Source organism: Mobula hypostoma, chromosome 26, assembly GCF_963921235.1.
Source record: "Mobula hypostoma chromosome 26, sMobHyp1.1, whole genome shotgun sequence".
Lineage (NCBI taxonomy): Eukaryota > Metazoa > Chordata > Chondrichthyes > Myliobatiformes > Myliobatidae > Mobula > Mobula hypostoma.
This window is the reverse complement of record NC_086122.1, coordinates 35,527,624-35,542,561: the sequence shown is the minus strand read 5'-3', so window position 1 is coordinate 35,542,561 and position 14,938 is coordinate 35,527,624. Positions and strand designations below refer to the sequence as shown.

General features: G+C 43.0%; 1 protein-coding gene across 1 annotated transcript in view; it reads right to left on the bottom strand.

The window, feature by feature from the left end:
- LOC134338169 (beta/gamma crystallin domain-containing protein 2-like) overlaps window positions 1-14,938 on the bottom strand; it is a 75,600-nt gene that overhangs the window by 46,319 nt on the left and 14,343 nt on the right. Inside the window, exon 3 of the mRNA XM_063033782.1 lies at window positions 5,464-5,511. Coding sequence (XP_062889852.1) covers window positions 5,464-5,511 — 48 coding nt within the window. The remainder of the gene's footprint in view (window positions 1-5,463; window positions 5,512-14,938) is intronic.

Here is a 14,938-nt window from a genome sequence, read left to right as displayed (position 1 = left end):
TTTGTGGGCCAAAGGGCCTGTTCCTGAGCTGTCCTGACCCATGTTCTATGAAACAGAATGGATCTGTGCCTACTGAAGAAAATTGGATAGGCAGTTATGGGAAAATAATTTGCAAAGCTGCAGGAGAGCGTGTGGAATGGAACTGAGGGGATTACCTTACTGGGAACCGGCCAAAAAGCTTCCTTCCATCTCGTAGTAATTGTATAACTTCTGTTCAGCTCAACCACACAAAGTGGTTTTTGAGCTCCCCATTCTCACCACTATGTCAGTGTGTTATATGAATGACTGTTGAGTATACTTGGAGGTTGGTGAGAGTTTATTTAAATCTGCATGCCTAAATACATGATATAGTGGCAGTAGTATTCTGCTCTAAGGATTAGTTCAGAAGATCTCCGTGTTTAATTAAAAAACATTTTTTCCTGAATTTCTCACTAGATTTATTAGTGATCCATTTAAAAGTTTTGCTGACTGGTTTCAGACTCTGATGAATGAAAACATTTTCTCCGCATCACACTATCAAAACACCTGCATAATTTTAAACACACCTTTCGGGTCATTTCTAGAGTCATCGGGATAAAGTTATCCCATTCCATCAATTATTTCTGCATGGTTATAAATTTCAGTTTCAATAATTGACATGATTTCTTATTTTTACGGCATTACAGTTCACCCTTGTGGTGTAGACACCAGAAATGCTAACAGTGTAGAGACATTCTGCGCACTAGCCAGCCTTGCTTTATAAACTGAGATTTTTATTTATCTTTAGTTAGAAATACAGCGTGGTAACAGGCCCTTCTGACCCAACAAGCCCACTTCGCCCAATTACACCCATGGGACAAATTAACTTACTAACATCTTTTCTCCCTTCTACCGTCTGCATGAGTTGATGGGACTTTCGAGAGACTTTGAGGTCTTTTTTTTACCGTGCCCATGGTCTGTTCTTTATCAAAGTACAGTATTGTTTTGCACTGTTGTAACTATATGTTATAATTATGTGGTTTTTGTCAGTTCTTTTAGTCTTGGTTTGTCTTGTGTTTCTGTGATATCACACTGGAGGAACAAATTGTATCATTTCTTCATGCATGCATTACTAAATGACAATAAAAGAGGACTGTGTGCCCTCATGATCTAATCTAATCTAATCTTTTACCATACGTCTTTGGACTGTGGGAGGAAACTGGAACATGTGGAGGAAGCCCACCAGGTAACGGGGAGAACATACAAACTCCTTACAGACAGCGGCCAGGAATTGAACCCATGTCACTGGTTACAATAGCATTGCACTAACAGCCACACTACTGTGATATCCCTTTGGTAATGAAATGCTAGAAGACAGGGTTTTCAGATTGAAAATTCCCTTTCAGTAGGTGCTGCCTAACGGGTTCAGCATTTACTACCAATTCCTGTTTTTATGTCAGATCTCCCACACTCATAATGCTTCTCCTTCAGCTCTAAATTTCACTTTAGGTGCACCAGCTTGATTTGGTTTACAACTTTTCTTTTGATATGAGAGAACTGCTTTGACCCAACGTGAGGAGGAATTGGGTGCCGTGGTGCTGCAGAGTTTAGTGCGATGCTAATACAGCTCCGGGTGTTGGAGTTCAGGGCTTAATTCCAACGTCATCTGTAAGGAGCCTGTATGTCCTCCCCCGTGGAACACATGAGTTTTCTCCAGGTGCTCCAGTTTCCTCCTACAGTCCAAAGACATAGTGATTAATAGATTAATTGGTCATTGTAAATTGTCCTTTCATTAGGTTAGAATTAAATGGGGTGGGACTTTATCTCCAAATAAATAAATAAATAAATAAATTCTTTAATGAGTGAGTGGTGAATCTGTGGGATTCGTTGCCATGGACACAGTGGAGGCCAAGACATTCAGCCTTTAAAATGGAGGTTGGTAGATCCTTGATTAGTCAGGGTGTCACAGCTTACGAGGAGAATGGGGTTGAACGGGATAATAAATCGGCCATGTTGGAATGGCAGGGCAAACTCGATGGGCTGAGTGGCCTAATTCTGCTCCTGTGCCTTATGGTGAAAGCATTTGATGGTGTGAGATGGACTATACTTGCCAGAAGTGTAAACATTTCTTTACGATTGTCGTGAAGTTGCATTTCATGTTCCATCTTTATCTGATCTAATTTGAAAAGGATGGACAGAATTTTGTTTCTTGAAAAACAGGTCATTAGTGTTGCGTGATAAACTCTGTGAAGCATTGGACTTGCAACCAATTAATTGCGATGCTTCCTTAAGAGGAGAGGAGCAAACAACCTGATTCTTGTAACAGTAAGTTTACAGCAGTGACGCAGTTCACTCAGGCCAATAACTCGAACCCAGTGTTAACCATTAACAAGACCCCCAACTTTTCATCCCAGTCAATCAACACGATTCTCTACTTGAATGCACGCTTCCAGCTTTGCCTTGAAGTAACCAATGCCACTCTCATTCGGACCAGCCCCAGAAACATAAACCTCTCTACCTCACCCTTCAGTCATTTTAAAGACCTTTGTTCGGGCACTCCTCAGTCTTCTGGTTTCTCACAGGTGTGAATAATTGGCGAAGCATGAATGCCATTTCCAGACCACAAGGCCTCGGCTGTACACACCTGCATCTTTTACTGCTTAGGTACTTTGTACCCTTTTCAAGCTGCAGCTCACTATTTGAGACTTAAACTAAGTCCTCTTCCCCACCATTTATTCTCTCTGCAAGCTGCATTCCATGTTGAATCCTTGTGGGTTGAGTTAAGAAACTGCAAGGGTAAAAGGATCCCGATGGCAGTTATGTACAGAGGCTGGGATGTGGACCACAGATTACAATGGGAAATATAAAAGGCATGTCAAAAGGGCAAGGTTATGGGAGATTTCAACATGCAGGTCGATTGGAAAAATCAGGTCGGTAATGGATCTCAAGAGAGAGAGTTATTGAATGCCTGTGAGATGGCTTTTTAGAGCAGTTTGTCATTGCGCCTCTTGATGGTACAGGACTGAGATTTTGGAGCATTCTGCTGATGTTGCTTGATCTCTCTCTCTCCAAGCATACGTGTACACCAGACCGGCTAAGTTCAATGCAAACCTGACTCCATTCTGGAATCTACAGAATTCAGATTGTTTGCACACCTCAGATTATTATTATTCAGCCGTGTGACAAACATTAAGCGCCCCTGGCATCATGCACTGGATAGTTTGGCCTTATGAATACACACTGTTGTCTGCAGAGTGCTGTCATCACACACTACAATGGAAAACAAAGGCTGTTTGGGATGGCTATTTTATTTCTTTATTTAGTGTGGAACAGGTTATTACAGTCATAGAAAAGTACAGCAAAAAAACCAGGCCCTTTGGCCCATCTAGTCTGTGCCAAACCATTTAATCTGTCTACTTCTATCGACCTACACCGCGACCATGTACCTATCTAAACTTCTCTTAAAAATTGAAATCGAGCTTGCATGCACCACTTGTGCTGGCAACCCATTCCACACTCTCAACACCCTCCGGGTGAAGAAGTTTTCCCTCATGCTCCCTTTAAACTTGTCACCTTTCACCCAGAACTTGACCTCAAGTTGTAGTCCCACCCAACCTCAGTGGAAAAAGCCTGTTTGCATTTACCCTATCTATACCCCTCATAATTTTGTATACCTCTGTAAAATCTCTTTCAATCTTCTACTGTATGTTCCAAAGAACAAAGTCCTAACCTATTCAATCTTTCCATTTAACTCAGGTCTTCCAGACACAGCAAAATTTTTGTAGATCTTCTCTGAACTCCTTCAACCCTATTTATATCTTTAGGTGACCAAAACAGCACATAATACTCCAAATTAGGCCTCACTCATGTCTTATACAATTTCAACAAAACATCCCATCTCCTGTGCTCAGTTGTTTAATTTATAAAGGCCAATGTGCCAAAAGCTTTCTTTATGACCCTATTAACCTGTTATGCCACTTCCAATGAACTATGGACCTGTATTCCCAAATCCCTTTGTTCAACCACATTCCTCAATGCCCGACCATTCACTGTGTAAGACCTACCCTGGGTGGCCCTACCAAAGTGTAATACTAAGCACATCTCTGCATTAAATCCCATCTGCCCTTTTTCAGCCCTTTTTTCCAGTTGGTCCAGATCTCACTGAAAGCCATGATAGTCTTCCTGTCCACTACATCCCCAATCTTGGTGTCATCTGCAAATTTGCTGATCCAGTTAACCACTCTTCCAGCCCTTCAAACTGTGCTGCCCAGAATCTCACTAAATTAATCCTAGCCTAATCTCAGGACAAATTACAATGACCAATTAACCTACTAACCCCATTGTAAAGATGCAATTCTACAGAGGCAATTGAGCCTCATCTAAAATGGTGAAGTTGAAACTTTATTTAATCGCCTACTGTTATTTTTCTGCTTAAATGAATCTGTACTCTGAGTTCAAAGGGATTCCTTCAGAATGCTTGCTCATTTTGCTGAATAAGGATCTTTTACATCTCATCTCCATGTGGCTCATTCAAGCTCTAACAGCTGCCCCCTTCTGAATCAATCTTTTCTATTTCCCTGTATCACCCTTTCAAGCAATGCAATGCCAATCGTTAAATCTCTAGCCAACATTTACTGTGGTGAATGTTCTTTGCATACTCCATTATAACCCTTCATTTTCCCACTCTGTTCCAATGGAAATGAACTTAGATCCTCCTAAATCTCCATATAAATGTTCTCTCCTCATTTCAGAAACTATAATATATCTAAGACCTTGAGAACATTCTGAAATTGGTTAAAAGTTTTAATTTTCCAAAATTTATTTAGTTAGAGATACAGTGTGTAGGCCCTTCCAGCCCTTTGAGCTGCTCCAACCCTAACCCAGCATTCCCCTGACATTAATCCTAGCCTAATCACGGGATAATTTACAATGACCAATTAATGTAACAATTAGTATGTCTTTGGACTGTGGGAGGAAACCCACGTGGTCACGGGAAGAACGCAAAACTCCTTGCAGGCAGTGGCAGGAATTTATCTCAGGAAAATATCCAGTTACCTCAGAGCACCATGAATTTGCCTTATTTTTGGAGTACAATTGAAAGACACCTTTATGATATTAAATCATAAACATAAGAGATTCTGCAGATACTGGAAGTCACACAAAATGCTGGAGGAACTCAGCAGATCAGGCAGCATCTATGGAGAAGAATAAAGAGCTGACATTTCAGTGTGAGACCCTTCGCCTCGTCCTGATGAAGGGTCTCGGCCTGAAAAGTTGGCTCTTTATTTCTCTCCATAGGTGCTGGCTAACCTGCTAAGTTCCTCCAGCATCTTGTGACTGTTACACCTTATGTCAGTAAATTATCGACTCTCAGCGGTTCAGGGGCAGATTCAAAATTACTAAGGGAAGATAAATAAAGGTAAAGTGCACATTAAAATTCAGGATAGGCTCAGTCAATTTAAGAAATACAAAGGCATTCCTTCCCCTGCAGTTTACATTTCTTACCTTGCCAGGCCGTGGGGTAATTTTTCCCTGTTCTTTTGGTTTTGAATTCTGAAAAGCAAAGTAACAATTAGGTGAAACTGTTGCTTAATGAGAACTCCTTCATGATCAGTGACTCTGGTTATAAATTAGGTAGGGAGTGTTGAAATGAGTCTGTAGCTTAATAACATACAGTTTTTATCTCTGTTTCATGGAGAGCATTCTAACAGGTTGCATCTCCATCTGGTATGGAGGGGCCACTGCACAGGATTGATATAAGTTGAAGAAAGCTTACCCAACACTATAATGGCTACTAGCCTCCCCAGTATCCAGGACACCTTCAAAATGCGATACCTCTAAAAGGCAGCATCTGTCATTAATGACCTCCATTACCCAGGACTGGGATGGTGGGGTGGAGATACATTTCTAACAAAGTAGGTGTAAGGCGCTCGTTCCCTCCGCTAGCCTGCAGGTGACCTTTGGGCAAGGTGTTGGACCTGCTTAGCTCCCTCCCCCACCCCCCACCCCGATCAGGGTCACACGAAGCCATGGGAGCAGGTGGTGGATGCATGGGTACGATGCGTATCACAGATCCTGGTTTACGAATGCTGACGCCAGGCAGACAATCTCTGAAGAGTATTGATAATGGTCGGGACCACCTGCCTTGTAAAGACAATGCCCAGAAGAAGGCAATGGCAAAAAAAAATTACCAAGATCAATCATTGTCTTAGACCATATTCACCAACATCAGACAACATGGCTCATGATGACAGTAATGATGATGATGTCCCAGGACATGTCTCCTCATCACTTCCATCGAGGAGGTACAAGAGCCTGAAGACACACACTCAACATTTTAGGAATTACTTCTTCCCCACTGCCATCAGGTTTCTGATGAACTTTAACTCTCTCATTAAAGCACAATTAACTAATTCAGGTCCTCTCAAAACCTTGGAGCCCAGTGCTCTCCGGTGCCCCACACAGACCTGAAGAACTCATTATAACTGGGAAGTCAAGAGTCCTCCTTATTGCAAAAAGGGTTCATTCCATAGTCTGACAACAACAGGATTGAAGCTGTCCTTGAAACTGGTGGCACATGCTCTCAGGCTTTCATATCATTTTCCCAAAGGCGAGAAGGAGAAAAGAAATAATCCGGAGTATGGGGGTGGAGGGGGGGGGGGAGGAGAGGAGTCTCTGCCTCACCAAAGCAGAGGGAAGTGTAGGCAGAGCCCATAGAGGGCTTACTGGTTTCCATGACGAACAGGGTTGTGTCCGCAACTCTCTGCAGTTTCTGGTGTCGCGGCCAAGCAGTTGCTATACCAACCCATGATGCACTTCAAAAGGATGTTTTCTATGGTGCATCTATAAAAACTGATGAGGGTTAAACTGGACATGTTGAATTTCTTTTGAGGTGCTGATGTGGTTTCTTGGCATGAGGGATATGCACAAAATGCTGGAGGAACTCAGCAGGCCAGGCAGCATCTATGGAAAGGAGTACAGTTGACGTTTCTGGCCGAAACCCTTTGGCAGGACTGGAGAAAACTAGCTGAGGAGTAAATGTGAAAGGTGGAAGGAAGGGAGAGAGAAATGCCAGGTGATAGGTGAGACTTGGAGGGAGAGAGATGAAGTAAAAAGCTAGGAAGTTGATTGGTCAAAGAGACAGAAGGCCAGGGAAGGAAAAAGAAAGTGGGGGTGGGGGAGGAGCACCAGAGGGAGGCGATGGGTGGGCAAGGAGATAACATGAGAGAGGGACAAGGGGATGGGAAATGGTGAAGGGTGGGGGGGTGGGGAAGGCATTACTAGAAGTTTGAGAAATCGATGTTCATGCCATCAGATTGGAGGCTACCCAAACAGAATATAAAGAGTTGTTCCTCCAATCTATGTGTGGAATGGGAAGTGGAATTAAAATGGGTGGCCACTGGGAGATCCCACTTGTTCCGGCGGACGGAGCGTAGATTGGTCAGGTCTTCCAATTTACATTGGGTCTTACCAGTATACAACAGGCCACACAAGGAGCACCGAACGCAGTACTATGACCCCAACAGACTCACAGGTGAAGTGTTGCCTCAACTGGAAGGACTGTTTGGGGCCCTGAATGGTAGTGAGGGAGGAGGTGTAGGGGCAGGTGTAGCACTTGTTTCGCTTGCTAGGATAAGTGCCAGGAAGGAGATCAGTGGAGAGGGACGAATGGACAAGGGAGTCACGTAGGGAGTGATCCCTGCGGAAAGCAGAAAGTGGGGGAGGAGGGGAGGGAAAGATGTGTTTGGTGGTGGGATCCAGTTGGAGGTGGTGGACGTTTCGGAGAATTATGTGCTGGATGCGGAGGCTGTTGGGGTTTCCCCTTCTCTCAATTCCTCCACCTCCGCTGCATCTGCTCTCAGGATGAGGCTTTCATTCTAGAATGACGGAGTTGTCCTCCTTCTTCTGAGAAAGGGGCTTCCCTTCCTCCACCATCAACACTGCCCTCTACCGCATCTCTTCCATCTCATGCACATCTGCTCTTACCCGATCCTCCCATCACGCTACCAGCGATAGGGTTCCTCTTGTCCCCACCTACCACCCCACCAGCCTCCGCGTCCAGTACATAATTCTCCAAAACATCGGCCACCTCTAACTGGATTCCACCACCAAAAACATCAATTTCTCAAACTTCCAGTAATGCCTCTCCCCGCCCCCTTCACCATTTCCCATCCCCTTGTCCACCTCTCACGTTAGATCCTTGCCCACCCATCACCTCCCTCTGGTGCTTATCTCCCCACCCAGATCCTTTTTTCTTTCTTCCCTGGCCTGTTTCTTTTACCAATCAACTTCCTAGCTTTTTGCTTCATTCCTCTCCCTCCAAGTTTCATCTATTGCCTAGCATTTCTCTCTCCCCCTCCCCACCTTTCAAATCTACTCCTCGGCTTTTTTTTCCAGTCCTGCCAAAGGGTTTCAGCCCAAAACGTCGACTGTGCTTTTTTCCATAGATACAGCCTGGCCTGCTGAGTTCCTCCAGCATTTTGTGTGTGTCACTCAGATTTCTACCATCTGCAGATCTTCTCTTGTTTGTGTCTTGGCATGAGGGTTCATCTTGGAAGAGAAAAGCAGGAATAGACCCACAGATACATGTATCTTATAATCAAAAATATTGTGAATACTCTCTGTCTAGATCAGTGGTTCCCAAATTTTTTTGTGCTATGGACCTCTACTATTAACAGAGGACTCTGTGTACCCTGGATTGGGAACCCTTGGTCTAGATAGTTGCTTGAAGAATAGTCACTGGTTGGAAGTATGGGGGTAGCTGTTGCTTGGAGAACTGCAAATTGGTAAGTGCAGACATTAGCATAGATTGGACATCATTGATGCCACAAACATCACTGTCCATGTTTTCATCTGTGGAGTTTGTCAGAAGGATTTAACCTAACTCAGAGCATCATGAGAGTGTGGAACAAGCTGCCAGCGCAAGTGGTGCATGCAAGCTCGATTTCAACATTGAAGAGAAGTTTGGATATAGGGGTATGGAGACCTATGGTTCCGGTGCAGGATTTTGGGAGTAGGCAGTTTGCATGGCTCAGCATGGTCTAGGTGGGCTGAATGGCCTCTTTCTGTGCTGAATTTTTCTATGATTCTATGACTTTAAATGGCTTTAAAACATCATCAGATGTTTTATAGAGCCACATGAAGTTAACGTTGTGCTGGGCATCTTCAAAAAATTAGGGAAATGAGACAGGAAATAATGGAATGAAAGAAATTATATTTAATAATTTATTGAGGTCCTAAATTACTGTGTTGCAATGTCCTCTCGAGAGGCAACAGGATGTTATTGGAGAGTGTTAGGGGGCAGAATTGCGTGTGGGCACCATTACTAAGGAGAAGGTGCGAGGGAGCTGAAATGTCTGATGGTAGATAAATCACCTGGACCAGATGGACTGAATATCGCTCCACTCTTTAAGATGGAATATAGGAAATTATAGGCCAGTTAGGCTGACTTCAGTGGTTGGTTAGATGTTGGAGCCCATTGTTATGAGTGAGGTTTTGGGTACTTGGAGGTACATGATAAAACAGGTCAGAGTCAGAATGGTATCCTTAAGGAACTCTTTGAAGAAATAACAGGCAGGACAGACAAAGGACAGTCAATGGATATTGTTTTCTTGGAGTTTCGGAAGGCCTATGACAAGGTGCCACACATGAGCCTGCTAAGTAAGACAAGAACCTATGGTATTACAGGAAAGACACTAGCATGAATACAAGTTTTGCTCACTGGCAGGAGGTCAAGAATGGCAATAAAGGGTTCCTTTTCTGATTGGTTGCTCGTGACAATGTTTATCCTTGGATGTTAAGTTCCCAACTACGATCTTCTTCTGGTGAGCTGCTGGTGCTCTCGGAGGCAGCTGCCTCTTGTGAGCCAGCCAAAGGTGCTTTGTTCCATTGTTAAATGTCACTTTTACAATCGCAAGACAATGCTGGACTCCAAAAACTTAGGGCATAGCAAGTCTATGTAAGAAAAACATTGAAGGTCTAAGTATTTTAAAATCTGATGCTTGTAATGCAATAAATAAGATGAAGAAAGGAAAGTCAGTAGGTCCTGATGAATTAGTAATAGAACAAATTATCGCCCTTGAAGATTATGGAATTGAAAAATTACTGATTTATTTAATGACACTTAAGAGACTGGAATAATGCCAGAAGAGATGAAAAAAGATCAGTATTTATCACTCTTCCTAAGAAACCTGGAGCAATATAATGTGAATTACATAGTACCAAAAGTTTAATGAGTCATATTACCAAGATACTTCCAAGAATTTTGATAACAAGAGCTAAAGGTAAGATCCAAGCTGAAATAGGTAAAGAACAATATGGTTTTGTGAAAGACAATGGTACAAGAAACACAATATTGATGTTAAGGATACTATCAAAATGAGCTATTCAAGTGCAAAAAGATTTGTTTGTTTTATCGACTGCACAAAAGCATTTGATAAAGTGAAGCACAGTAAGTCATTTGAAATATTATAGGAAACTCTAGATCTAGATTTGAAAGACCTCCACCTAATCAGAAATCTGTACTGGGAACAAACTGCCACTGTAAGGATAGATGGAGAAGTGAGTCAGTTTACAAAAATCAAGAGAGGTATTAGGCAAGGGTGCATTTTCTCCTTTGATTTATTTAATGTGTACAGTGAAACAATATTACAAAAAATAAGAGACATCTTGGGAATCAAAGTTGGTGGTGTAAACATCAATAATTTCAGATATGCGGATGACACTGTTAGTTGCAAGTACGGAGGAAGAACTACGAAACTTAATTGATATAGTTGTTTAAGAAAGTGCAAAAATGGGTCTATCTATCAATTGCAAAAAGACAGAATGTATGGTGATATTCAAAAAGAAGGAGAATCCTATCTGCAGGCTGAGAATAAATGGGGAAGACATAAAACAAATACAGAACTTTTGCTACTTAGGAAGCTGGGTAACATCAGATGGCAGGTGTGACTTGGATAACAAAAGAAGAATAGGGATAGCAAAAGACACCTTTACAAGAATGAAGATTATACTGACCACTATTAAACTAGGCATGACAACCCGCCTCAGAGTACTGAAAGGTTACGTTTATCCAGTTATATTATATGGCTCAGAATGTTGGACAATATCTAGTAACATGAGGAAACGAATTGAAGCAGCAGAGATGTGGTTTTTGAGGAGGATGCAAAGAATATCATGGACGAAACAAATATCTAACGAGGATGACACGAACAGAGCAAACACAAAAAGAGAAATAATGTATGAGATCATGAAAAGGCAACGTAACTTCATTGGACATGTGATTAGGAAAGAGGAGTTAAGCCTGGTTTATACTTCTGCGTCAACGCGTCGCCGTAAGTTCTGCGTCGCCACAAACCCTGTGCAAAGCTGACGCAGAACCATACGCGAGAGCCTGCGTTGCTGCGACGCGCACCTCTCCCAAAATCTAACGGCACATCGTGGCAACGCAGACCGTAAGAACTGTGATTGGTCTGCTTGGTAGCATCGCATTTCATCCTACGCTGCAATAGCTTCCCATTGGACGACTGAAAGGCAGGGAAGGAATTCTGGCTGCAATGCTTTCCATAAAGCTTTACAGAGCTCCGAAATTATGGAGGACACATTTCGCTTTTACGAAAAAAGACGCTCTCGTCTTGTTTACCCCGAGAAATACTACCATGACCACGAAGCCTTGCATGGATAGGAGAGTGCGCATGCGTGACGTGCGCAAATTGCAGAGCGACGCAGACACACCAACGCACAAGTATAAATGTTCACAATGTGCGTAAGTCACTTGCGTAGGTTACGGCGTCCAGTTAATGCAGAAGTATAAATCAGGCCTTAGAATGCACGGTAATTATGGGAAAGATTGAAGGGAAGAAAGCAAAAGGAAGACAAAGACAAATGATGTTGGAGACAGCAGTCAGAGAACTGGAAATGAATACCAATGAATTGATCCTGTTGACCTGAAACAGGAGTGTGTGGGCCACGGCAGTCAAAGCTCAAACTGGGTATGGCACCTGATGATGATGATGATAGCAAGCCTACCCCATCAGTGACTTGCTCATTGGCGAGGTGCTGGACGGGGTGCTGCCTGCTAACGGAAGGCATCAAAGGTATCTGAGTTGCTGCACAAAGGTGGTGTGCAATATTACCCTGGGTGATTGTCTTGGACATTTCTCTTGAGATTGCGAGACTCTGCTGGGCACTGACACTGTAAGATGCTACAGGCCTGTTTTCCTTGTTTGGTGACCCAAACAGATGACAGGGGAGCTGCGTGGCCTCGGCTGTAGGAAGGACTAGGCCTCAAGCCGCGGGCCTGTCTGCTGCTGCAGTCCAGGAGAGAGGACACCGGAGGCTGTGTAGCATGGCTTCTGTGCTCAGGTGGGGGCTAGCCTCTCCCATCGGTGCTGCCCTCCAGTGTTCAATTGGAATGATAAACTAGATTTGGTGCACACATTTGTCTGTTTGTCTGTGCATTGCCAAGAAATACACCATCAATTTGCAGGACATTTCCCTCAATGATGTCCTAAAAGTTGTACCTGCTAATTTCTAACTGCACTACAAGATCATATTCCATATACTGTGTGCATTCAAATATAAAATTTTCAGTTCTGTATTCGTCACCCTTTGTTACTGAAAGTTAAATCCTTTTCCCTTTCTAAACCTTTTGACCTTTTTGGCCTTCCTGGCGACTTTCAAAATCTCTACTGCACTCTCCTTCACTTTTACTTTATCCCCACTTTTCCAAACCATTGAACTGCTGAAACTACTGTTTAGGTCAAATACACACTTCATCTTATTCCACTGCAATTTTGTCCTGTTATCTGCTTATCCTTCCTCACAATCTCACTGCACACTGTATCTGTACACCAGCAGCCCCATCTTCTGCCCTATCACACCGGATCCTATCTCTCTCTCTCAAGTTAGTTTACACTTTCCCCAGAAGCTCTAGCAAACCAACCCACAAGGATATTGGTACCTCTTGACTTCAGGTGTAACCCATCCTTTCCCCAGAAGAGATCCCAATGATCCAGGAATCTGAACCCCTGCCCCTTGCACCAATTCTTCAGCCACACATTCATCTGCCAAACCATCCTATTCTTACCTTCACTAGCGCGTGGCACAGGGCGCAACCCAGAGGTTACTACCTTTGAGGTTCTACTTTTCAGATTTCTACCTGACTCCCTGGATTCTCTTTTCAGGACCTTATTGCTTTTCCGACCTATGTCATTGGCACCAATATGTACCACGGCATCCAGATGTTCACCCTCCCCCTCTATAATGCTGAGGACCTGATTTGAAACATCCTTGACCCTGGTACCTGGGAGACAACGTGCCATCTGGGTGTCTCTTTCATGCTCCTGTCTGTTCCTCTAACTATGGAATCCTTGTCACTACTGCAATCCTCTTCTCCCCATTCTCTTCTGAGCCATACAGCCAAACTCAGAGCAGAGACCTGGTTGCTGTGACTTTTACCTGGTAGGTTGTTTCCCCTCCCAACAGTATCCAAAGCAGTATATTTATTATTGAGGGGAACAGCCATTATGGTCTTACGATGTTACAGAGACAATTTTCCATCAGGACTTGACCCCCGTTACCCACCCACCTCAGATATTAAAAAGGGTGGGACAACGGTTGGTTTGAATTAAGTTGAGAAATATCCAACTGGATAAAGGAAGATCTATTGGCTTCTCGGTCTGTTTGTGTGAAGGCGAAGATGATCATATCAGGTGACTAGTAAGTGGGCCAACAAGCTTGACAGATTATGCGATGAAACGTCTTCGAAAATATTCAACCAGCACTTGTAAGCCCACATGACATACAGGGTGATATAATCTAAGAAACCTCAGATCAAACATTCCAGCAGATAGTCAGTCAAAATTCTGATCTCAGTCTCACGTCACAATTTAGAATACTTGACTTGGATTATTTGCATTCCCCAAAACCACATACCTGCTAAGTAATTAAAAACAATAATTACCTGCTAGAGTATTGTACGATATTTCAAATATTCAACAATGATCAATTCTCAGAATTAATGCAGTTGTTCCTGGAACCTATCCCATGCATAGGTTACTCTTTCACTGGCCCCAGGAATGTGGCTCTACAGAACCTCTAAAAACATCATCTAATTGAGTTAAAAACATTTTTATAAGTTCAAGATTGAGACAATCGCAAACACAAGCTATTTGAGAGCTTTGCCACCTGGTTCAGCCTGGGGTTATGGCTTAACCGGTACTCATCAGAGCCACCATACCAGGATAGGGTTCCTCCTGTCCTCACCTACCACCTCACAAGCTTCTGCATCCAGCACATAATTCTCCATAACTTCTGCCATCTCCAACGGATTCCCACTAACAAGCACATCTTCCCCCCCCCCCACCAATTCCTGCTTTCCACAGGGATCACTCCCTATACTACTCCCTTGTCCATTCATTCCTCCCCCCCACTGATCTCCCTCCTGCTACTTATCCTTGCACATAGAACAGTGCCACACCTGCCACCAATGTTCCCTCTAACTTTTAGCAGTCAGTATGCGCAAAAATCTTACGTTGTGCAAATTTTTTTCGTGACAAAAGTACATGCGCACTGAATGCACGCATTGCACAGTTTATGTAGGTTTACAAAATATTTGACATAAAACTGCACAGAATAACAACAAAATAACGTACATATTTAAGTTCCTGGGTTATTTTCTCTCTCTCCTGTCTTTGGCATTTACCCATTCTTTGTAAACTCTATCTAGACTACTAGAACTTGCATCCAATTGATAGCTTTTGATTCTCATTAACATATCCAAATGACGTTCACCTAAATGGTTTCTCAGCTTGTTTTTGAGTTGTTTCGTTAGGCTAAAACCTTGCTCACAGTCTGCACTAGACGCAAGAAAGGTTTCCCCAATGTCCATCAACTGTGCAAGGTCGCAAAACTGTTCATTTTGAAGTACAAATGTCACCATTTCAGCAAAGTTTGAAATCAGTTTGGATTTAATTTTTTT